This window comes from Oncorhynchus gorbuscha, linkage group LG06, assembly GCF_021184085.1.
Source record: "Oncorhynchus gorbuscha isolate QuinsamMale2020 ecotype Even-year linkage group LG06, OgorEven_v1.0, whole genome shotgun sequence".
Taxonomy (NCBI): Eukaryota; Metazoa; Chordata; class Actinopteri; order Salmoniformes; family Salmonidae; genus Oncorhynchus; species Oncorhynchus gorbuscha.
The window spans coordinates 64,378,040-64,403,521 of NC_060178.1; the positions used below are offsets into that span (position 1 = coordinate 64,378,040).

At 42.2% G+C, this 25,482-nt stretch overlaps 1 protein-coding gene across 11 annotated transcripts in view; it reads left to right on the forward strand.

Moving 5' to 3' along the window:
- The first annotated feature begins 8,147 nt into the window (after positions 1-8,147).
- Positions 8,148-25,482, forward strand: part of LOC124038239 (zinc finger SWIM domain-containing protein 8-like) — a 41,422-nt gene continuing 24,087 nt past the window's right edge. For 8 of the 11 annotated variants that reach the window (XM_046353839.1, XM_046353843.1, XM_046353844.1 and 5 more), the window contains exons 1-4: positions 8,148-10,023; positions 21,494-21,647; positions 22,104-22,198; positions 25,198-25,370. In XM_046353839.1, coding sequence (XP_046209795.1) covers positions 9,846-10,023; positions 21,494-21,647; positions 22,104-22,198; positions 25,198-25,370 — 600 coding nt within the window. In that variant the 5' untranslated portion in view covers positions 8,148-9,845. The remainder of the gene's footprint in view (positions 10,024-21,493; positions 21,648-22,103; positions 22,199-25,197; positions 25,371-25,482) is intronic. The other 3 variants (XM_046353840.1, XM_046353841.1, XM_046353849.1) reach the window with 1 other exon arrangement.

Below are 25,482 nucleotides of genomic sequence, written 5' to 3' on the forward strand. Positions count from 1 at the left end.
TATGTCAGTGCTGTGTTTGCAGATCAAACTGTAATAATAGCTGAATGGGATTCTGCCCAAGATTGGTGGTGCTTAATTCCTACACGTTCACATTTGGTGCACAATTGCAATACTACCTGCACAAGAGTAATCATTGATGTTGACAGAAGTAAACTCTCCTAAACTAAGCTGGCACTCTTGTTCTTATCCCATGAGGCAAACCTGGCAAGGAGCAGGCCCATTGAGCGATCTGAAGTTTCTTGCTTTGTGCCTAAAATGTGTCACTGTCCCGAATCGAACATTTTTGAGGAACTTGTTCTCAACTAGCCTACCTGGTTAAATAAAGGTGAAATAAAAAGAGGGAAAACACTGATATGCTACAATGACAGAATGAAATGAAAACAAACTGACATCAAACCGCCTATATTTTTTTCTGAATTGCTTAAGAGACATCAACTGTGCAGTGGCCAATTGATCAAATAGAGGTCATGATCCTTATCACAACTCTATTAAGGTGCCTACAGATGGGCTGCGGTAAATGGCAATTGAACCACGAGAAAATCTGCCAACCGTGTGTAGAGACCAGTGGTCCCGGTTGTTGCCTGCTTGAATGTTGTCATTGATTGGTTGACAAGATGAACTCCGCTCATTGGTTAATCATGCACGGCGGCCACTCAAGACTTACTTTACGGGAGCGACCACCACAAACCACACAACTTGCAAAACTGCTTGTGTTTTGCCATCCACCTCCATACTCCCAAACTCTTCAACATCAGATTTGCAAGTTTTCTGTTTACACTAGTCTTGGATGTGGTTCAACCAAAGCCACATTCCTGCTTCCTGTGTGAGTGCAGCTATTATCATACCGTAGTATATAGACAAACAATATAAGGATATCAATTAAAACTATAAAGGAGCTTCTCATCCAAACCATATTGTGCATAGTGTTGCACACTTAATTAGTTCAATGATTGTAGACAGCTAAAATGCTGTCTACTGGTATTAAGGTCATTCTCACAGGGAGAGCTGTTGTCTTTACACTTGTGCCACTCAGTAGGACTGTCACCTTGTCGTGGTGAGGGGGCTTGTGTACCTCAACGACCCTTTAGAGATATGTCGGTGGGAGGTAACTCTCAGCAGGTCTAACCAAACCAGACAGGTCTAGGGCGAGGGGTCAGACAAAGCATGATTTCAGAAACCAAAACTATGTAAACGCACCCTCTCCAAAACCTGAGCCGAACAGACTACCCTTGAAGGGTGTCTACGAATCCCCTGGGCCAAACTCAACTGAAAGCCTAGAGGAGGAAAAGTCTACTACAGCTCAAGTAAAGAGTGAGAATTAATTGTATGCTGGAATGTCAGAACATTACACCAGACAGGTAATCTGTCACAACTAGCCAGAGAGATGAGAAGATACAACCTGAGCATTATTGGAGTCTGTGAAAGAAGGTGGAACACTTTTGGTGAAATAACAACCACCAGGATGACACCTTCCTTTGCTCTGGAAGCACAAATGAAGAAGACTCACAATGTCTGCAAGAATCATCACAGCCAGATTTACATCTAAAGGGTTGCAACACTACATTCATACAGTGCTATGCTCCAACCAGCTCAGCTGACTTCGAAAATACGCCTTCTATCATCAGCCCAGGCAGTTATTCAAAAAGTACCCAAAAGAGACATCCAAATTGTATTGGGGGACATAAATGCCAAGACCAGAGAGGACAATGACAACTGGTGGGGCACAATTGGGAGAGACGGTCTAGGACAGATGAATGAGAATGGTCTTCTGTTCACAGACTTCTGTGCCCTCAATGATCTGGCAATTGGAAGTCTTTTCCCACAACAACCCCACCCACAAAGCCACATGGATATTCCCAGACCACCGAACAGAAAACCAGATTGATCACATAACAATAACCAGGAAATGGATAAGAGTTCTCCTGGATTTCAGAGTCAAAAGAGGGTCTGAGTCAGACCATCACCTTCTGGTTGGGGAATTCCAGATGAAGTTGGTAGTAAAGAGCACGGTGGGCAGTAGGGTGCAGAGGCGATTTGAGATCAGAAAATGACTAAATAACTAGATATGCCAGGAATTGGGCAATATCTCTATTAAAAAGATTTCAAGCATTGGCAGAGGGAGAAATCATTGAGGAAGTGGTAAAGATTTGTGAAGCCTTGTGAAGAAGTTCTAGGCCACAGGGAAGTTAGGAGAAAAGACAATCACACACCTGGAAAAAAATGGAGGCAAGGAGGGAGACCAAACTTAACAGGGAATGGATGACACCAAGTAAAAGTATGCGACAGGAATATCAACACAGAAACAAGGTGGTTAGAAAGAGATGCAAGAGGGACAAGAAAGCACACACTGAACAACTTGCTAGCGAGGCGGAGGTGGCAGCCAAGCAACACAATTCCAAGGAGTTGTATAAGATCACCAGAAAGCTGGCCCGGGAAGAACAGGAGCCGAAGCCTCTCCATCCGAGACAAACGTGGAAACCTTCTTACCAAACAATCCCAACAACTGTAACTCTGGAAAGTACACCTTGAGGAAAACCTAAACAGGCCTCCACCTGACTTAACCCCAGACATCGTCGAAGCAACATAAGACCTAAACATAAACTGTAGTAGGACATCCAAGGCGGAGATCAAGCGAGCCACCAAAAAGCTAAAGTTAGGCAGGGCAGGAAATTACAACATACCACATGATATTCTAAAAACAGAAATCAGTGCCACTGCAGAGGTCTTACACATCCTACTGAATGAGATCTGGGAAAAATAATAAGTACCAACAGAATGGAAGACAGGTTTGATTGTTACAATCCCCAAGAAAGGAAACCTCAGTGAGTGCAAGAACTAGAGAGGGCTCATGCTCCTCTCAATCCTCAGCAAAATTCTCTGTCGGATCATCTTGAATAGGACGCAGGACGCACTTGATAAGAGACTCTGAAAGGAACAAGCAGGCTTTAGGAAGGACTACTCCTGTACAGACCACATTGTAACACAGGATAATCGTTGAACAGTGCATTAAATGGTGGACACCATTACACATAAACTTCGTAGACTTCGAAAAAGCTTTCGATAGTCTAGACAGAAACAGTCTATGGAAACTGCTACAGCATCCCTCAAAATCAGCAGTCAGTCACGAAAGCAAAGGCTAGCTTTTTCAAACAGAAATGTGCATCCTGTACCTCTAACTCCAAAAAGTTTTGGGACACTGTAAAGTCCATGGAGAACAAGAGCACCTCCTCCCAGTGGCCCACTGCAGTAAGGCTAGGTAACCCGGTCACCACCGATAAATCCATGATAATCGAACATTTCAATAAGCATTTCTCTACGGCTGGCCATGCTTTCCTCCTGGCTAACCCAACCCCCGGCCAACAGCTCTGCCCCCCCCCGCAGATACTTGCCCGAGCCTCCCCAGCTTCTCCTTCACCCAAATCCAGATAGCAGATGTTCTGAAAGAGCTGCAAAACCTGGATCCGTACAAATCAGCTGGGCTAGACAATCTGGACACTCTCTTTCTAAAATTATCCGCCACCATTGTTGCAACCCCTATTACCAGTCTGTTCAACCACTCTTTCATATCGTTCAAGATCCATAAAGAATGGAAAGCTGCCGTGGTCATCTCCCTCTTCAAAGGGGGTGACACTGTAGACCCAAACTGTTATAGACCTATATCCATCCTGCCCTGCCTCTCTAAAGTCTCCGAAAGCCAAGTTAATAAACAGATCACTGACCATTTAGAATCCCACCGTACCTTCTCCGCTGTGCAATCCGGTTTCCGAGCTGGTCACGGGTGCACCTCAGCCACGCTCAAGGTACTAAACAATATCGTAACCGCCATCGATAAAAGACAGTACTGTGCAGCCATCTTCATCGACCTGGCCAAGGCTTTCTCTCTGTCAATCACCGTATTTGTCATGTTTGTCATTTATTGTCATGTCTTGTCCCGGCAGACTCAATAGCCTTGGTTTCTCAAATGATCCTTTCCCTGATTGCCTCCGTTCCTGGTTCATTAACTACGTGTTTTTGCGTGAGTATCACCCTGTCCTGTCGTGTTTTGTGCCTTCATCAGTGTGTGAGCAAATCGGAGGGCCTGTTTTTTACAAATCTAGAGGACCTCTGGCACAGTATTCTTAACGGCAGACTCAATAGCCTTGGTTTCTCAAATGTCTCTCCATGGTTTTCAGGACCTCTGGCAGTCTCTATGGGGGTACCACGGGGTTCAATTCTCTGGCTGACTATTTTCTCTGTATATATCAATGATGTCGCTCTTCCTGCAGGTGATTCCCTGATCCACCTCTACCCAGACGACACCATTCTGTATACTTCTGGCCCTTCCTTGGACACTGTGTTAACTAACCTCCAAACGAGCTTCGATGCCATACAACACTCCACCCTTGGCCTCCAACTGCTCTTAAACGCTAGTAAAACCAAATGCATGCTTTTCAACCGTTCGCTGCCCGCACCCGCCCGACCGACTAGCATCAGTACCCTGGACGGTTCTGACCTAGAATATGTGGACAACACCAAATACCTAGGTGTCTGGCTTGACTGTAAACTCTCCTTCCAGATTCATATCAAACATCTCAAATCCAAAATCAAATCTAGAACTGGCTTCCTATTTTACAACAAAGCCTCCTTCACTCACACCGCCAAACTTACTATCCTACTGATCCTCGACTTCGGCGATGTCATTGACAAAATAGCTTCCAATACTCTACTCAGCAAACTGGATGCAGTCTATCACAGTGCCACCCGTTTTGTTACAAAAGCCCCTTATACCACCCACCACTGCGACCTGTATGCTCTAGTCGGCTGGCCCTCGCTACATATTCGTCACCAGACCCACTGGCTCCAGGTCATCTATAAGTCTATGCTAGGTAAAGCTCCGCCTTATCTCAGCTCACTGGTCACGATAACAACACCCACCCATAGCACGCGCTCCAGCAGGTATCTCTCACTGGTCATCCCCAAAGCCAATACCTCCTTTGGGTGCCTTTCCTTCCAGTTCTCTCCTGACAGTGATAGCCCACCCAATCTACCTACCTCATCCCCATATTGTTTTTATTTACTTTTCTGCTCTTTTGCACACCAGTATCTCTACTTGCACATCATCATCTGCTCTTTCATCACTCCAGTGTTAATCTGCTAAATTGTAATTCCTTCACTATTTACATTTACATTTACATTTAAGTCATTTAGCAGACGCTCTTATCCAGAGCGACTTACAAATTGGTGCATTCACCTTATGACATCCAGTGGGACAGTCACTTAACAATAGTGCATCTAAAACTTAGGGGGTGGGGTGAGAGGGATTACTTTATCCTAGGTATTCCTTAAAGAGGTGGGGTTTCAGGTGTCTCCGGAAGGTGGTGATTGACTCCGCTGTCCTGGCTCGTGAGGGAGTTTGTTCCACCATTGGGGGGCCAGGGCAGCGAACAGTTTTGACTGGGCTGAGCGGGAGCTGTACTTCCTCAGTGGTAGGGAGGCGAGCAGGCCAGAGGTGGATGAACGCAGTGCCCTTGTTTGGGTGTAGGGCCTGATCAGAGCCTTCTGAGGTGCCGTTCCCCTCACAGCTCCGTGAGGCAAGCACCATGGTCTTGTAGCGGATAGCTTCAACTGGAAGCCAGTGGAGAGAACGGAGGAGCGGGGTGACGTGGAGAGAACTTGGGAAGGTTGAACACCAGACGGGCTGCGGCGTTCTGGATGAGTTGAAGGGGTTTAATGGCACAGGCAGGGAGCCCAGCCAACAGCGAGTTGCAGTAATCCAGACGGGAGATGACAAGTGCCTGGATTAGGACCTGCGCCGCTTCCTGTGTGAGGCAGGGTCGTACTCTGCGGATGTTGTAGAGCATGAACCTACAGGAACGGGCCACCGCCTTGATGTATGGCCTATTTATTGCCTTACCCCCTCACGCCATTTGAATTAATTTTTTTCTATTGTGTTATTGACTGTACACTTGTTTATTCCATGTGTAACTCTGTGTTGTTGTTTGTGTCACACTGCTTTGCTTTATCTTGGCCTGGTCGCAGTTGTAAATGAGAACTTGTTCTCAACTAGCTTGCCTGGCTAAATAAAAGTGAAAAATATATATATATATGTGAATCTGATAAGGACTATGTATGAAGGGTTCACTTGCCAGGTCACTTCCAACAGAGAACTTGATGACTTAACTCCATCTCAAAACTGGAGTATCCCAGGTCTGCTTACGATCCCCTCTGCTTTCACTAATAGCCATTGATTGGACCATGAATAGAGCCACAGCCCACCAAAAAACAGGGATCCAGTGGAGCCCATTCGCTCAACTGGAGGACCTGGCTTTGGACTCTGAAAGTCAAAAGCAAATGCAACAAAAAACAGATTGACTATAGGAAAACAGCAGGCAACTTGGCCTCAAAATAAATGTGGTTAATATCAAGATTCTGACAAAAAACAAATCCCCTGGAAAAACTCACCATTGATGGGAAAACTACTGAAAACGTGCCTGACTGTCTACATTGGAAGCAACATCAGCACTGACGGTGGAGGTGACAAGGATGTTAAGCTATGCTTCAGCAAAGCTCCACATGCTTTCATGACACTCCGCCCCATATGGCTCTCATCACAGCTCTCCTTAAACACCAAGATTCGCACAATTCCTAATCAATAAACTTCCTGTCTTCACCAACAACTCCCTGCGTTACATTCTGAGGATATGGTGGCTAAACAAAATATACAACTTAAGGAAATAAATGTATACAGGAGGCTTATTAGCAATGTAATCAGTAGAAGGAAATAGAGATGGATTGGACATAGAGTACACTCAGTAAAGACACATCAAACATAAAACACGCACTGGACTATTGCCCGGAAACTCAACTTTGAATTGCATTAAACACTACGTCAGCCAGAAAAAAACATTTGAATCTGGAACGTTTCCTCTTACGACCAGAATGTTGAATACGATTATATTTTAACACACTTTACCGGTTATCCATGCATCTTGTCCTTTTTGTGGTAGGAATGTGAGACAATACATACACTTTTCAAAGCGCTGGTAGTGCATTCCAATTTCTAACACCTGAAGCATGTGCACAAAATAAAAATACATGCACGAGACGCATGCATACTTGCCAAGCTCGTGCACGTGTTTACATAATTCTGAGCATCCTTCAGGTGATAGAAATCTGAACGCACTACCTGCGCTTGGAAAAGTTTATGTAATTATACTTTCCTTTAGATATATTGTTTCTACACGTTGGGTTTCAAGGCAAACTGACTTCAACCCAGAAGAAAAAAGAAAGCAGGGAAGGCCTAAAAACAACTGGAGATGCTCCACTCTTCAATAACGAAGTAAAGTGGGGGTCTCCTGGCTAGAGAAAGTCCTTGCACAGAAGAGAGTGAGGTGGAGATCCATGGTGAACGCCCTATCCTCCCAAGGGGACAAAGAGGTTTAAGTCAAGACTCAGACAGGGGTGGATATGTGTGGTAGTTGTCTCCCACGCTACCTCCAGAGGTCGTTTGGGAGACATCTCTTAAAGAGAAATTTGAATCAAGATCTCTCTTTACTAAGTATCTCTCCTGGACCTATTCTGTGTAATCAATGTAGTGTAGTGTAAAGAGGCTCTAAGTAAACCATGTTTCACTTCACATACTTAAAGGCCCAGTGCAGTCAAAATGATGTTTTCCTGTGTGTTGTATCATATTGCACAACAGCTGATGACACTAACACTGTAAAAGTGTGATTTCCTGATAGTTGCTGGTTGAAAATACAAGCTAGGACCTTCTTATCAGCAGGTTTTGCATGGGTGGAGTTTTGACTTGCCAGGTGCCATCACCAGGAGTTATAAGTTATTATAAACTGGGTGGTTCGAGCCCTGAATGCATATTGGGCAAGAAAATACATCAGCAAATCTATAAATCAGTACCTTGTACAATATAATGCATCTATATTAAATACGAAATATACAAAATATACAAGCAAAATATACATGGCAAGTGAACACATGGCTCATCTATGGTTAGGCCATGAATGCAATCATAATTTAGTTTTGAAATCCGAGTGGTCGTTCGGATAGGGTTGTGAAAAGGGTCAATTTTGGTGGCGTTTATGCCAAGATTTGTACAGCCAGATGAGAGTTTGACGCTAGCGAAAACGAGGCTGAAGTTAAAATCAGCTGATAGAGGCAACAGCCAAGCTTTGCTGAAGCCAGCGAGAGCAGAAGAGCCATCTTCCCGACAAGGGAGAGTGGAAGAGTGGGGGACTGTTGAGACAATTTGGAGGGACCCCGGTGTCGTTCGAAGGCACAACGTGGGAACGGTAGGACTACCGGTGTCAGTAGGGAAGAAGGGTCTTTTTTTTTTCAGTATTCGGATTCGGAGTCATCGGGAACCAGTGGGGCTCGAGCGAAGAAGCTTTTTAAAAATATAAATACAAAGGCAAATAAATTATAGTCAAGTCTATTAGCTAATAGAGTAGATGTGCAATCCAACAAATATAAAACTAACCGTGCACAATTTACCGGAGACCGTTGCTCGAAAATAGTATGTATTCAGTCAAGTTTGACGGATGTGTAGGTCTTTAAAGGTGTCAAGGTAAACAAACACCAAAGCCCCTGTCGGAGCGGATGCTGCTGTAGCTAGCTAGCTAGCTAGGGCTTTGAGACATGGATTAGGACGAAGGGTATCCTGTCAGAGACAGTGTTTGAAAGAATATTAGCTAATTTTTACGATGTTGACCACAAATTAGAACTCCTAGCTACTACAATTGTGAATAATGACAATCGAGACTCTTGTATTTTTAAGATGTTAGCTAGCTGATTTAGCAACCTACTCTTGATGGCCAGTGTTCGCTTACTACTGTAGTTAGCTGGCTAGTTAGCATTAGCAGATAGTTTAGCTAGTTGGCAGTTTAGCTAGTTGGCTAATGCTAGCTATTAGCAAGCTATCAGCCCCTCAAGCTTGAGTAGTGGGTGTCTGTCAAAGAAAGCTACCGTCTCTCATTCTATCTGGATTTCACTTGTTATTTTATTCTCGTTTTATCCACAGGGGAAATTAAATAGGCCTGCTAGGTTGTATTGCTTGCAAGCTTTTGGAACATTATGTTCGGTTGTCTCGAGACGGGCAGTGTGCAGCACAGCTGATTCATCGAGGAGGTTGGAAATGGAGGAAAACAAGTTACGTTTATGTAGATTTCATTTTAAAGTAAAGTACAATAGTTGACGTCAATATTTATTTGGACGAGTTGGGTTAATCGTAGCCAATGTAGAAAGTGTTAAATTAAAATTAGTTAGATAAGAAACCTATCAATATGTGTCTATGGGTGACTTGTAAGTGAGTGGGGGTCGTCTCCCTCGAAGTACTCAACTAGACAGTGAAGCAGAAACAGTCCAACTCGAAACGGTGTGGTGGTAGTGGACAGAAACTAAATTGTTACCGGACTAGGATCAACTTTCTCAGACGACATGGATATACTGTGTCTCAGATAAGTTATCACCCTAAATGGCAAGGCCTTGGTAAGAAAGATGAGGGAAAAGGTCATTGAGTGACCTAGTTGTGCCTCTCTTTTCCAGATATACTGAATACTAATTTGGTACAATTTGTGACAAAGTATTTTTCCCCCTACTGTTTAGAATGGATATTATTGTTTTATTGTGTAGCTCGCCAGCAAGACTACAGTGAGCTCTCAGCAGTGTTTTGGTTGTGTTGCGCTCACCCCTCCCCCAACTTTTACTGGAGACTTGTGGAAGTGTTCTTTCCTTCTGCTGCCTGTCAGTGGTGGGCCACTCTCACCCTTTTATTTTTTTAATCCTTTGACGGAAGGCCTTGGCTATTGTACAGTCCACTTGAATCCTGTGTTATATAGCCTACAGTGGATGTAATGGAACTAATGTTCGCCGAGTGGGAAGACGGAGAAAGGTTCTCCTTCGAAGATTCTGACCGGTTTGAAGAGGACTCGCTCTGCTCCTTCATATCAGAAGCTGAGAGTCTGTGTCAGAACTGGAGGGGATGGAGAAAACAGTCTGGTGGACCAAATTCTCCTACAGTTAAGATTAAAGGTAAACACACACATTCTATTACTCGTAATCACATCATCTTGTTACACTTTCAGTGTCCTCATATTGACCTTTGACCACTTAAAACCACTTGATGCCTGTTGCCAAATAACATTGTGGTGGCCAGCATGGGTTCTCCTTTCTCTCATTACTTAAAGTGCCTGTAATGATGGATCCAAATCATTTGAAAGCCTGTCTTGAATCAGAATTTGTTGTTTGTCTTGGACGTCATTGTCTTCTTGTAAAAATCTCAAACAAACATTACACTCATGCATTAGCCTGTTTTCAGAATAGAAAGTTCACAAGATATGTCAATGTAACTATACACATCAATCTCCAAAGTAATTTATAAAATGTAATATTGCACATTATCTTCACTAAGAGCCAATTTATGCTTGATCTGAAAATGTGGTCGGAGGCACTGTATGGATGGTGTGACGCAATTACGGAGCCTCTGACAGCACGCAGAGGCCAAATTTAGCTCTGTACCGCATCACCGTGCGACTCACAAAATTTGTAACAATGCAGAGGGCTCTGTATAGCTCCACATTGACATGATTGGTTGACGGTAGGTGAGGGCTGGAGGTCCTATATAAATACAAACTCACTTCGTTGACAACAGCTCTGCACTTCTCTGCGAAGCGCAAGAACTATGAATGCACTGACTTCTGCAGAGGCTGTATCACTCTAAATGCTGCTCTGCCAATGAAGAAGTAGTGCCTTTTATTGTACATTTGAATAATGGTGTAGGACTACAATTGTAAACTGCTTTGATCAGTGTAGCCTAGTTAAAAATAATTAATTTGGTCCTAATTTCCAGTTGGTTGTCCTGTCCTCATCATTTGACCATTGATCATTTAGGCTGTGTGCATTTTTACATAGTATGGCCTTCCTAGGATACAATTTTCCCGGAATTGAGGCATAGCAAGCTTGTTCTCTCAGAATGAAGCCCATTTGTTGACTGCACAACAACAGCCCATGTTGCTCTGCTGCTTATTCTTTGGAGAGTCCTCAAAGGGCTCTGAACTCATCAGTATGGGACACTTTGCCAATGGGAGTGCAAGTGCTGGCTGCCCATGTCACTGAGTCCTCATTTAATTTAGGCCTATTGGCTGTGATGCCATTGATGATAACCCACTAGTTTATTTGCAGGATAGTTTCTATAATACTTGCATAATGTCATTTCTTTCTACATCCCCCTAACCTCATGTCTACAACATTGTCCTCCAAAATGTATTACTTACTTTCACTACCAAAGTAGATCACGTTGTATAGGCTAGGCAGCCTACCGGTTAAGAGTGTTGGGTCAGTAACAGAAAGGTTGCTGCTTCAAATCCCAGAGTAAAGTACATGGAAACTCTAACTGTGCCATTGAGCAATGCACTTAACCCTTATTTGCTCCAGGGGTGCTGCACTACTATTGCTGATCCTGTAAAACCACGCATTTCACTGCACACATCTGGTGTATGTGACATGCATAAATACTTAACAAAAATATAAACACACCATGTAAAGTGTTAGTCCCATGTTTCATGAGCTGAAATTAAATGTTGTGCACAAATTTGTTTACAACACTGTTAGTGAGCATTTCTCCTTTGCCAAGATAATCCATCCACCTGACAGTTGTGGCATATCAAGAAGCTGATTAAACAGCAGAATCATTACACAGGTGCACCTTGTTCTGGGGACAATAAACGGACCCTCTAAAATGTGCAGTTTTGTCACAACACAATGCCAAGTTTTGAGGGAGCATGCAATTAGCATGTTGACTGCAAGAATGTCCCCCAGAGCTGTTACCAGAGAATGTAATGTTAATTTCTCTAACATAAGCCACATCCAAAGTCATTTTAAAGAATTTGTCCGTACGTCCAACCGGCCTCACAACCGTAGACCATGTGTATCCATGCCAGCCCAGGACCTCCACATCCAGCTTCTTCACCTGCGGTAACATCTGAGACAGCTGATGAAGCTAAGGAGTATTTTGGTCTGTAATAAAGCTCCTTTGTAGGGAAAAACAACTTTTGATTGGCTGGGCCTGGCTCCCCAGTGTTTGGGCCTATGCCCACCCATGGCTGCACCCCTGCCCAGCCATGTGAAATCCATAGATTAGGGCCTAATTCATTTTTTTATAATTGGCAGATTTTTTTTGTTTGAACTGTAACTCAGTAAAATCGTTAATTATGCATGTTACGTTTTATTTTTTTTCTCTCTCTCTCTCTCTCTCTCTCTCTCTCTCTCTCTCTCTCTCTCTCTCTCTCTCTCTCTCTCTCTCTCTCTCTCTCTCTCTCTCTATAAAATTTTTAAAACTTTTGTTTCATTGAGCATAGTGCTGTTGGAGTGACTTAATCTGTCAATGATTTGTAATGTTGGCCGACCTGGCTGTGTGGGTGGAGTTGTACATTGGGGTCCGTCCGTCCGTGTGTGAGTGGGGGTCCTGGAGTCTCAGCTGAGTTCTCTGAGCTGGCTTATTGGACGGCAGCTGGGGAGGGGTAAACAGAGCGCCGACCTGTGTGGGTTGTACAAGCAAGTAAGGAACCGGCGGGGGGGAGAAATATTTATTAGAAGCCTCAGCTAGGGGAGTTTGGGGGAGGGTGTGTGTGCGGTCAGGCCTGTTTGTTTACGTTTAAGGAGTGGTAGGGGAAGGGTGGAGTGGAGTCAGCTGTGGGCTGTATAGAGGGCTTTGTCTTGTGCAGGTCATTCAGTTCAGAGCTGGGGATTGTGGTTTAGTAATACAAAACCCAATTTGATCAATCTGTGTATTTCTGCTGATATTGCATGAAAGAGTTGGCAAACCTCAAAATACTCATCTAAAGTCACTGTCAGATTCCCCAAAAAGTGAGATCAGTAAGAGATTTTACTGAAGGTTACATTCTTTCTGACCACAGACAGAAGCGCATATACACACAGACCGCATGAGAGAGGAATAAGACCTTGAAGGCTATCTTATATCTACTGACCCTGGTTCGATTCCAGGCTGTATCATAACCCGCCGTGATTGGGAGTCCCATAGGGCGGCACAAAATTCGGCCAGCATCATTAGGGTTTGGCTGAGGTAGGCTGTCATTGTAGATAATAATTTGTTCTTAGCTGACTTACAGAGTTAAAGGTTAAATATATTTATTTATCTCAATTGCTCAAAATGTAGGGTACGGTTAGGGTTTTGGTTAGGCCCTATACATCTGTTGGCTCTGTTGATCTATTTCTTTCTAACCACAGACGAGAGAGACAGTAAGCACACGACCTACTGGGCATGTGTGTGCAGCAGTCCTTCACCACTCTACAATGGAACAGCTATTTGAGCGTGGCACCCCCCTTCTCTCTCCTGATTGGTCGGTAAGGAGTTAGTCACCATGCAACTGGCAGTGACTGGATGGCAACAAAGACTCTGCGAGACCCTGTTACGGCACCCTCGCTGCTGTTACTGGGCTCCCCCTATTTTTCTCTTTCCCTCTCTCCCTCGCTCTCCTTCCTATTTGTAGCGTACATGGGGCAGGGGAGCAGGTGTTTATAGTAATGCTGAGCGATTTAACCAAAATGGTGTTCTTTATCTAAAGTTATTAAACAACAAAATTGACCTATGTCTGTTCAATTACTTAAATTCCATGTTTTTTGTGAGCTCAACGCGTTGTTTCTCTAGAGAGAAATCAAATCATTCATGAGATAAATTAGGCTAATAGCTTTGTGGGACGCTGGGCTTGCTTGGAAGTTGTAGTTTTCATTAGGCAAATATTGAACTCAAGTTTAGTGCAGAAACATGGTAATTAACGACAATGACCATAATCCATTGCGCCTATTCTTTCTGACCACAGACAGAAGCGCATATACACACAGACCGCATGAGAGAGGAATAGTAATGCTGTTTTTTTTGTTGGTACTAAACAGAGGCTACCTCTGCCATGGCTCGATGGCCAAAGCCTATGAGGAAATATTTATTTTTATTTTTAGGCTTTGTGGATAAATACTGAAAATAAGGTCTGTGGTAAACACAGGCTTTGGATATCTTAAATGTTTTGTTCTATGAGATAATCTGATCACATAACACCACGTTTTGTGAATTTTGAAGCATTTATGTAGGGTTAGATGTGGGTTTATTTATGTAGGGTTAGATGTGCTGGGGCGGCAGCGTAGCCTAGTGGTTAGAGCTTTGGACTAGTAACCGGAAGGTTGCGAGTTCAAACCCCCGAGCTGACAAGTTACAAATCTGTCGTTCTGCCCCTGAACAGGCAGTTAACCCAACTGACTTGCCTGGTTAAATAAATGTAAAATTAAAAAAATTAAATGTAAAAAAAAATACATCGCATTTATTTGTTGTCTAGCTAACAGGCTTAGTTTACCTTATCAGACAGACCTTATCAACATCGTCTGGGAACCGAAAAAACTAGCATCTTCCTGCTGAAGAGAAATGGTTGCAGCCTGGAACAAACCAAAATACCATCCTTGCGTTTTTGTTCAAGCTGATAAGCAGAACGTTAACTAAGCTAACTAGCTTTTTTGGCGGACTGCAGCATAGACAACTTTGCGTGGTTGGTGTTGTGACTTGAAAAATGTTGCGACTAATGTAGTACCATTTCTGAAAGCGACTTATCAACTGTCTTATTTTGAGCACATAAAGGTCATCCATCTTAACGGACTGATATTATCTCATAGAACATTTATAAGATCTCTCAAGCCTGCGTTAACCTCAGACCTTATTTTCGGTGTATATCCCAAAACCCCATTCATTTCCCCCATAACAATGCCTAATATACCAAAGTTATAAAATGCTAACTAGTTTGGGACTACAAGCTGGCGAGCTCTATGACACTGCCCGTTTGTGAGGTAGCTCTACCCGATTTGATAGTTGATGTTAGATAATAAGCCGTTTTGAAAGTGTGCCTTATCTACTTGGAAGAACTTGTCAAATTTAAAGAACTAGTAAAACTACTAGTCGAGCAAATCAGGATGCTGGCTGACTGCCTGAGCAGAGAGATTTTTTAAGGAGTTTAAAAATAAGTAATCAAATAAAAACAAAGTAACGTACTCAACCTAAATATTTTATTAAAGTAAGTCATGTGAGTTAATGATGGATAGTGATAAGCAGTAATGTGCGTTCACTACCATCATGGGGCTCTTTATTAATTGTTAATATTCATTCAACCCACTGTCAGTGTCAGGAAAAAGGCAGTTGATGGCTGAGGGAAGCTCAAGTCATTTTAATGTCATAATTTAATAATGTATTAAATGTATTTTGTAACAAAACCGAATAAAAAAATAAATAATAATAGAATCGAAACGGCACCAATCACTCGGCACTAGTTTATAGTGATGTAAGCCACCTTGGTTCTCTCAGTTTGTTTGAAAAGCTCAAGCTTATTATCTAATGCAATAGAATTCACACAACTGCTTCGGGCGTAGCCCCTAAAACCTTCTATGTTAGGACAGGGATGAGGATAGTGTCCACTGAGGGCCAGGGCTTTGTTTTGGGTGTGTAGTAGTTGTGTGCTGGGCCAGCTTGGTTGTCAGCTTATTTTATTTTCTGATCAACATGAAATTGAGAGACAATGCAGCCTGTTCTGTGTCATCCTGAAAATGGAGTCATACCTTTTTTGTTATTCAAACATGAAATCTTTAAAGACTTGCATCAACACATTTCCTTTTTAGGCATTAATAACCAAGTCTGAAGTGTTTGAGCAGTAATTTTAAAACATTTACTAACAATTTAACACCCCTTTGAATAAATTGTCCAAAACATGTCCTTAAAAATCTCATTACCTGAATGGTCTGAAAACATCAAGAACATTAGGAAAGCTAATACATTTTCACATTTTAAAAATATTGATTATTAACAGTCATGCACAGTTACTTGAAACACTATAATATAAATATATTTTTTAATTGATTTGATTTTGACTGTCTCATTACGGCAACACCTTCCGCAATCTACAATCTATATTTTTGATATTTCATTGAAACCTGACATATTTTCAAAAATGTGGCAAGCCTGCATTTAAAAGCAAACTACTATTTTTCCTTTCATTAAATTAACATAAAATGTTATTACCTGTTGCGGTATTGATACATATGTTTTGGTATTGAGGATGATTTTGGTCATGATAATAAGTATACTAAGACTGAGGTATGGTTAAAACAACATTTATTGTAGAATATATGAGATATTGGCACAATCATGGATTCAAGTTCAAAGAATTTCATTTTGCAGTGCTTCAAAAGTACCTAACAAACAGGCTAAAATCAGAGAACACATACAAAAACATTAGAACAGCACATGTCATTGTCACCACACACTGGCCTGTACATTGTCCCTTGGGGATGATATTTCTATGACCCCCAAGCTGGTGCAGCTTTATCTTCAAGCCAAAGTTTTCTTGAGCTTTGCAAGCACATGTTTCTCTATCTGACTCTTCGATGGCCAATCCAAAGTGGCTCAAATTTAAAGAATTGAGCCTAGGAAAGGTTGTGCCTTGGATTCTTAGACAGAAATCTTCTTAGAAGATTTGCCATAGTGTTTGTTAAGGCTCTCTTACGGAATATCTTGGCCTTTTACCGAACTTCTCTGGATTTCCCATTTATTACAGTGGAGATGAAGGAAGCGGCTAACAACTTTACACATTTGTCTTCTCTGGCTGTTATTGTCTAATGTTCTCTGATGACCTCTCTTTGTAGTTTTCTTCTGGACCTTTCTGCCTTCCATGTTGACAATTACCTGCTTCCTCTTGGCCACCATCTCAAGTCTTTTCAGTCTTTTCTTTCTGTTGCCCATCTCTTTGATCCTCTCCAGCAACTTCTCTTCTGTGTTGCTCAACTTTGACCTCAATTTTAATATTGTTTTCTTATGTTCTTATTTTTGGGTGATTCCTTTGGGGTAGATATCTTCATTGGTCCTGGTGTCTGTAGAGATTAGAGGTCGACGATTGCGCGGAATGGCCGATTTAATTTAGGCCGATTTCAAGTTTTTATAACAATAGGAAACCGGTATTTTTGGATGGCAATTTTTTTTTTTTTTTTACACCTTTAACTAGGCAAGTCAGTTAAGAACACATTCTTATTTTCAATGATGGCCTAGGAACGTGGGTTAACTGCCTTGTTTAGGGGCAGAACGACAGATTTTTACCTTGTCAGCTCAGTGATTCAATCTTGCAACCTTACGGTTAACTAGTCCAACGCTTTAACCACCTGCCTCACAAGGAGCCTGCATGTTACGCGAATGCAGTAAGAAGCCAAGGTAAGTTGCTAGCTAGCATTGAACTTATCTTATAAAAAAACAATCAATAATAATCACTAGTTATAACTACACATGGTTGATGACATTACTAGTTTGCATATAACTGATGCTGTGCGCTTTCGATGCAGTGCACAACACCAAAGCCTTTCTTAAAATCAATACACAGAAGTATATATTTTTAAACCTGCATATTTAGGTAAAATAAATCCAGGTTAGCAGGCAATATTATCCTGGTGAAATTGTGGCACTTCTCTTGCATTCATTGCACGCAGAGTCTGGGTATATGCAACAGTTTGGGCCGCCTGGCTCATTGCAAACTAATTTGCCAGAAATTTACATTAATTTGACATAACATTGAAGGTTGTGCAATATTTAGACTTAGGGATGCCACCCGTTAGATAATATACGGAACGGTTACGTATTTCACTGAAATAATTAACGTTTTGTTTTCAAAATTATAGTTTCCGGTTTCGACCATAATAATGACCTAAGGCTCGCATTTCTGTGTGTTATTATGTTATAATTAAGTCTATGATTTGATATTTGATAGAGCAGTCTGACTGAGCGGTGGTAGGCAGCAGCAGGCTCGTAAGCATTCATTCAAACAGCACTTTCGTGAGTTTTGCCAGCAGCTCTTCAATGTGCTTCAAGCATTGCGCTGTTTATGACTTCAAGCCTATCAACTCCCGAGATTAGGCTGGTGTAACCGATGTGAAATGGCTAGCTAGTTAGCGGGGTGCGCGCTAATAGCGTTTCAAACGTCACTCGCTCTGAGCCTTGGAGTAGTTGTTCCCTTGCTCTGCATGGGTATTGCTGCTTTGAGGGTGGCTGTTGTCGATGTGTTCCTGGTTCGAGCCCAGGTAGCGGCGAAGAGAGGTATGGAAGCTATACTGTTACACTGGCAATACTAAAGTGCCTATAAGAACATCCAATAGTCAAAGGTTAATGAAATACAAATGGTATAGAGGGAAGTAGTCCTATAATTCCTATAATAACTACAACCTAAAACATCTTACCTGGGAATATTGAAGACTCATGTTAAAAGGAACCACCAGCTTTCATATGTTCTCATGTTCTGAGCAGGGAACTTAAACGTTAGCTTTCTTACATGGCACATATTGCACTTTTACTTTCTTGTCCAACACTTTGTTTTTGCATTATTTAAACCAAATTGAACATGTTTCATTATTTATTTGAGGCTAAATTGATTTTATTCATGTATTATATTAAGTTAAAATAAGTGTTCATTCAGTATTGTTGTAATTGTCATTATTACAAATACATTTTTTAAAAATCGCCCGACTAATCGTAATCGGCTTCTTTGGTCCTCCAATAATCATTTACATTTACATTTAAGTCATTTAGCAGACGCTCTTATCCAGAGCGACTTACAAATTGGTGCATTCACCTTATGACATCCAGTGGAACAACCACTTTACAATAGTGCATCTAAATATTTTAAGGGGGGGGGGGGGTGAGAAGGATTACTTTATCCTATCCTAGGTATTCCTTAAAGAGGTGGGGTTTCAGGTGTCTCCGGAAGGTGGTGATTGACTCCGCTGTCCTGGCGTCGTGAGGGAGTTTGTTCCACCATTGGGGAGCCAGAGCAGCGAACAGTTTTGACTGAGCTGAGCGGGAACTGTACTTCCTCAGTGGTAGGGAGGCGAGCAGGCCAGAGGTGGATGAACGCAGTGCCCTTATTTGGGTGTAGGGCCTGATCAGAGCCTGGAGGTACTGAGGTGCCGTTCCCCTCACAGCTCCGTAGGCAAGCACCATGGTCTTGTAGCGGATGCGAGCTTCAACTGGAAGCCAGTGGAGAGAGTAATATAATCGGTATCGGTGTTGAAAAATCATAATCGGTCGACCTCTAGTAGAGATGTCTCTCTTTTTAGGAGTTGAGTTGATGGCAGGGACATTTACCTGCTGAGGTGAGAATGACTGTTCTGTTGGGGAGGTTCTCTTTTTGAAGATTTTGAAAAACTTCTTAATTTTGCTTCTTGAACATGTTGAAGTGTGTCATCTTCCTTGCTTTATGGTCATATGTCCAAAACTGCTTTTAGGTTTTGATTTCTTCTGTAATACCTTTGAGTTTTCCCCGCACTCTTCTTTTCATGTTGCTTCTTTGTCAGATCTTGAGTTTTCTTGATTTTACAATTTTGCTTTTGTTTTTGATATCTGGAAATGGAAAGGAAGCATGACATGAAATGAGAATGTCTCAAAACATGGGAAAAATCTTACTGTTATGGACACGTCATCCTATAGTGGAGACTGAATGGCTTACTGACTGTGTGTGTATCCTATAGAAGGGACTGAATGGCTTACAGACTGTGTGTGTACACATCCTATAGTAGGAATTGAATGGCTTACTGATTTTAGTGTGTGCGCATGTGTAGACTTCCTAACACTGTAGGGTATTGACTTATAGACACTCTATGAGGGCATAGACTTATATGCGCTAATTACCCTTGCTGTAACCTCTCCAACCCCTAACCCTCTCTGTCCTTCTGTATTCTTCCAGCAGTTATGGGTTGATGTAAACTTTTTCTCTTAATTTTGTCAGCCTTCGCTAAAGCTTTATTTTTGTCACTTGCTGACTGTCTGCAATTAAACAGGACATAAAGCAAAATATCAACAGTCAGTAAATAATATTTAAATTAATAGTTCATTATATTTACAAAAATATAGTCTATGATTAAATTCTCATTACCGAAACAGAAGTTCTCTACCACAACTGGCATTATTGCAGCGGTAAGTGAGAATGGTGTTGCGAAGGATGAGGAACTTTAGCATGTTATGCTAACAATAGAGAAGACATGACGACGAAGCAAATATTTACTCAACGTACATAATTAGACATTAATGAAGTATATTTTCATAGAAAATGTTAAATCTAAAGTTTTACTAAATGTAGAAAACTACCTGTATCGGCAATGATAATCAATACTGTTGTGTATGCAGGAGAATGTTTAACTTTTAACTGGAGAAATATAAAGAGATCTGCTGGTAGCCATCTTGAAGGTACTGGCAGATGTGTTGCTTCAAAATCAAACTTTATTAAACATTTTGTGTGTGTAAACAGTCTTTTAAAAATGCTTGTGGAGGATGAGAACATCAGTCATGGACACTTAATCTTTCCAATATTTTTTTTTCCTTTATTATTATACATGAATATTCAGTTTATAATTTTTGTAATTTGAAAACATGTAGAACATCTGCTTAATTTACAACATAACATACATTCAGACATAGCTGGACGCCTTGCGCTAATGACAATTTCAGCAGAAAATGCAATAAAATACAAAAAGAATGAATTCCTATGTTGAAATTACTCTTTGTGCATGATAGAGAACACTATCTTATGCTATTTTGTTATATTACTAAATTACATTTTTATATTTAAAATCATTACTGCCATGGTATTTTAATGGTTTCATGAGAATGACCCACAAGTGGTTGGTTTATTTAAAGGTATACTGCGAGAATCTGGCAATTTATTTTTGTTTTTATGACTGCCTACAGTATGAAGAAAGTTAGAGGTAGTTAACTAGTGCGAGCCAATGCTAACTAACTTTAGGTCAATGACTGGAAGTATACAGATACTGTAGAATATACTAGATGAATTGCAGTGCCATTCCCTCATGCTTCATCGTTAGCAATTTTTGCAATTTTTATGGAATGTGGCTGACCTTATGGTTTCCAAGTTGTCAACACTACAGTCTATGCCAGCTGAAGAAAGGATTTCTTTTAGTGTCAGTTTTCTTTTCAGGGTCTCTGTAGCTTTTGAAAAGTGCTGTGTTTGGAGAAGGGGTTGTGTGCATTCAGAACCCCGCAGGAAACCCAAACCCTTCCTGGGCTGACAGGACAGGCTCCCGAAGGGGCTGCGGGTTTGGCAGCTGTCCTGTGCTCTGAGAGACCAAGGGAGCTTGAAGTGCTAAACAGGCCTAGCAGGTTTTTCTGACCACGTGAACTGACTTGTAACATGGGAGCCCAGGTTTTTCCTCCCAACTAAGGCTGATGGTTTTTCCTGGACAGTTCACATGGTCAACAAAAACTCTTGGCCCTAGTCATGATGAAGTCCAGGCCAGGGCCATGTTGAAAGTGTGGAGGCTTGCACCAAGGCAATGTTTTGATAGGTTTACCATGGCTTCTGACCAGCTGAACCACAGCCATCAGTTTATTTAGACTGCTTTCTTTCCTCAATGGTTGATGGCAGAAAGAATAAATTTATCTTGCTCTCTGTCTGTCTGTTAGATGGTCAGGTCATCCCTCTGGTGGAGCTTTCAGCCAAGCAGGTGGCATTCCATATCCCGTTTGAGGTGGTGGAGAAGGTCTATCCTCCTGTCCCTGAGCAGCTGCAGCTACGCATCGCCTACTGGAGCTTCCCTGAGAACGAGGAGGACATCCGGTAAGGCTGGACATGTGCGCACGCTCTGAAATCTATCAGAGATCATCTCGGATTTCCGTAATATATTCAGAGATTTTTGTGGGAATGTTGTTAAAGGCCCATTGCAGTCAAAATTCTGTTTTACTGTGTTTTGTATCATATTGTACAACAGCTGAAACTCAAACTGTAAAAGTGTAAAATGAGATGTGTTATTTCCTGGTAGTTACTAGTTGAGTATTTACACAGGACCTTTCAATCAGCAGGATTTTTGCATAGTTGGAGTTTTTGCTTGCCTGTTGACATCACCAGGCGGTATTAGTTAGACCATTAAAAGTTCCAAGAGTCACAAACGCCAAATACGCAATTTATACAAATGTTATTTATACAAATGGCTGGCACAACTTCAGAGGGGACATAGTATTTGGAAAAGTTAATGTGTCTTTATTTTTCTCTGATCTCATCCCCCTTTCTCTGCAGGCTGTACTCGTGTCTGGCCAACGGCAGCCCAGATGAGTTCCAGCGAGGGGAGCAGCTGTACAGGATGAGGGCTGTTAAAGACCCTCTGCAGATAGGTGAGCAGTGGCCTTTACCTATACCATCTCAGCACTAAGACAACAGTAGCACGGAAGACTGAACTCTCTAAACCTCCTACAAACCTCCATAAAGTCGTCCTGGTCACACATTGGTTGGCTTGTCCCACAGCCACACACTCACCCTTTGGGATTAAACAAACCGAGTTGAGAATTTTAATAGTTGAGTGTTATTCCTAGGTCAGATGCTGTGTCCACCTCAGCGGTGTGGTGTCCTGGTGGAACTGCTGCATTTCTCTGCTCATCCCAGATGACTGGATTAGAGCAGGCAGGCAGGATGTGTGGGGATTACAGGAGCTTTAATGACCCTAAACGTTCCTAACGGAGCCTTACTCACCAGCTGTGACATATAGAGTTCAGATAGAGCACGCCACTCTCACTGCTCATTACTAGGGCCCAGAGTTTATCCTGACCCCGTGACCTGATCAGGAAAAACTGTGGCCACTACGGTTTTTCTTTTCCCGGTCAGGTTATATTTATCACAAATCATTAGCCATTGACTTTACCAACCTCCAGTTCATTAATAGAAAGAAAATTTGGTGTAGTGTAGGAATGCTGCTGTACTGTGCCGTTTAAGACATTTCCTAGGTCAATGAATGAAGCCACGGGTGAAATATAGTGCATATAGACCTGCTATTACATGGGGCACCTCAATAATCACCTAGGATTAACCACAAACCAAGCAGCCTGCTCCAACACAATGGACATACTACTTAATGATTGTGTTATTAATCCAGTCCTCTCAACATCACTGAGATGCCAGCTAGGATCAAAAAGTCTTACAGTGAAATGCCCTTTTATGCACTTCTCAACAGTGGCTCAGTGGTTTATGCTTATACAGTCGCAATGAAAAGTATGTGAACCCTTTGGAAATACCTGGATTTCTGCATAAATTGGTCATACAATTTGATCTGATCTTCATCTAGGTCACAACAATAGACCATCACAGTCTGATTAAACTAATAACACACAAACAATTATGTTTTCATGTCTTTATTTGAACACACTGTATAAACATTCACAGTGCAGAGTGGAAAAAGTATGTGAACCCTTGGATTTAATAACTGGTTGATCCTCCTTTGGCAGCAATAACGTCAACCAAAGTTTTCTGTAGTTGCGGATCAGACCTGCCAAACGGTCGGGAGGAATTTTGGACCATTCCTCTTTACAAAACTGTTTCAGTTCAGCAAAATTCTTGGGATGTCTGGTGTGAAATGCTCTCTTGAGGTCATGCCACAGCATCTCAATCGGGTTGAGGTCAGGACTCTTTCTCCACACATAGTGTTGTGTTCCCTCCAAACAACTCAACTTTAGTTTCATCTGTCCACAGAATATTTTGCCAGTAGCGCTGTGGAACATCCAGGTGCAGTTTTGCAAACTTCAGACGTGCAGCAATGTTTTTTTTTTTTTTTTGGACAGCAGTGGCTTCTTCCGTGATGTCTTCCCATGAACACCATTCTTGTTTGGTGTTTTATGTATCGTAGACTCGTCAACAGAGATGTTAGCATGTTCCAGAGATTTCTGAAAGTCTTTAGCTGACACTCTAGGATTCTTCTTAACCTCATTGAGCATTCTGCGCTGTGCTCTTGCAGTCATCTTTGCAGGACGGCCACTCCTAGGGAGAGTAGCAACAGTGCTGAACTTTCTCCATTTAGAGACAATTTGTCTTACCGTGGGCTGATGAACATCAAGGCTTTTTAGAGATTATTTTGTAACCCTTTCCAGCTTTATGCAAGTCAACAATTCTTAATCTTAGGTCTTCTGAGATCTCTTTGGTTTGAGGCATGGTTCAGGCAATGCTTCTTGTGAATAGCAAACTCAAATGTTGAGTGTTTCGAATAGGACAGGGCAGCTCTAACCAACATCTCCAATCTCATCTCATTGATTGGACTCCAGGTTAGCTGACTCAAATTAGCTTTTGGAGAAGTCATTAGCCTAGGGGTTCACATACTTTTCCCAACCTACACTGTGAATGTTTAAATGACGTATTCAATAAAGACAAGAAAAATACAATAATTTGTGTTATTAGTTTAACCTCTTGAAGCTAGGGGGCACTATGTTTGTCTATTGTTGTGACTGAAGATAAGATCAAATTTGATGACCAATATATGCAGAAATCCAGGTAATTCCAAAGGGTTCACATACTTTTTTTTGCCACTAAGTTATGTTAAAGAGACTTTCACTTAACAAGCAATCTAACCTTTCCCACTGTATTAAACCTTGGAGGGGCATGTATCTTTTTCAAAGACTCCCATAATGACCCAAGGGTTCTGATTTAAAATGTTAACAACCATCTTTGAAAGCAAGCTCTTTATCTGCTCTGAGTGTACTTCGTTGTTTTCCTGCGAGTCCAGGGTATGTTATTCAGTGCTGTATTAGGTGAAAAGCATTAGAGCTCATTGTGAGGTAATGGAAACCATGTCTCTCAGTGGAAGTAGTAGAGGAAGGGAAGTAGGTTAGGGGTGGAGGAGGCATTAGACTGCCAGGGAGAAGCAGAAAGACTGGAACAGAGCTCTGCTCTCTGAAGCGGGCTTATTGTGTTGAATCTGGAATAGTTACGATGAGTTGTTCCTCTAATCCCATTCCCTCTCCTCCTCTTTGCCGGCTCGGCATCACCAGGAGAATGCTGGCTGCTGTCCAGCGGGTAAAAGCTTTTGGCCAACCTTCCTAATCTCCCCCCCCCCCCTCTCTCCCATCTCCTAGTCTCTCTGTGTGCATGGAAATACAACTGCCTTTCATTTCCTGTCTGGCAGCCCTTACTGCTGCACAATGTCAGCCAATGGCTGGCTCACTATTAGTGTCAGCCCCAGCACTCTAAGTTTTCCTGGCCCACTTCATCATAATAACACTTTCTCATTCCATTTCTCCAGTCTCATTGTCTGACACAGACAAGCAGATTGACCTTTCAGAGCTGATATTATCCCCTCTGTCTTTCTCTCTGTCCCTCTCTCTCACTCTCACTCTCTCTCACTCTCTCACAGGTTTCCACCTCAGTGCCACCGTGGTATCGCCCCAGACTGGCCAATCAAAAGGGGCGTACAATGTGGCTGTCATGTTTGACCGCTGCCGCATTACCTCCTGCAGTTGCACCTGCGGGGCCGGGGCCAAGTGGTGCGCCCACGTGGTGGCCCTCTGCCTCTTTAGGATCCACAACGTGAGTTTAGAGTACACACGCACACAAGGCATTACCGCATGAATACACCTATACTGTACACCTTTGTGCTGTAGTATAGACAGTGTATGTGTGAGTGAGTTAGTGTAGCACT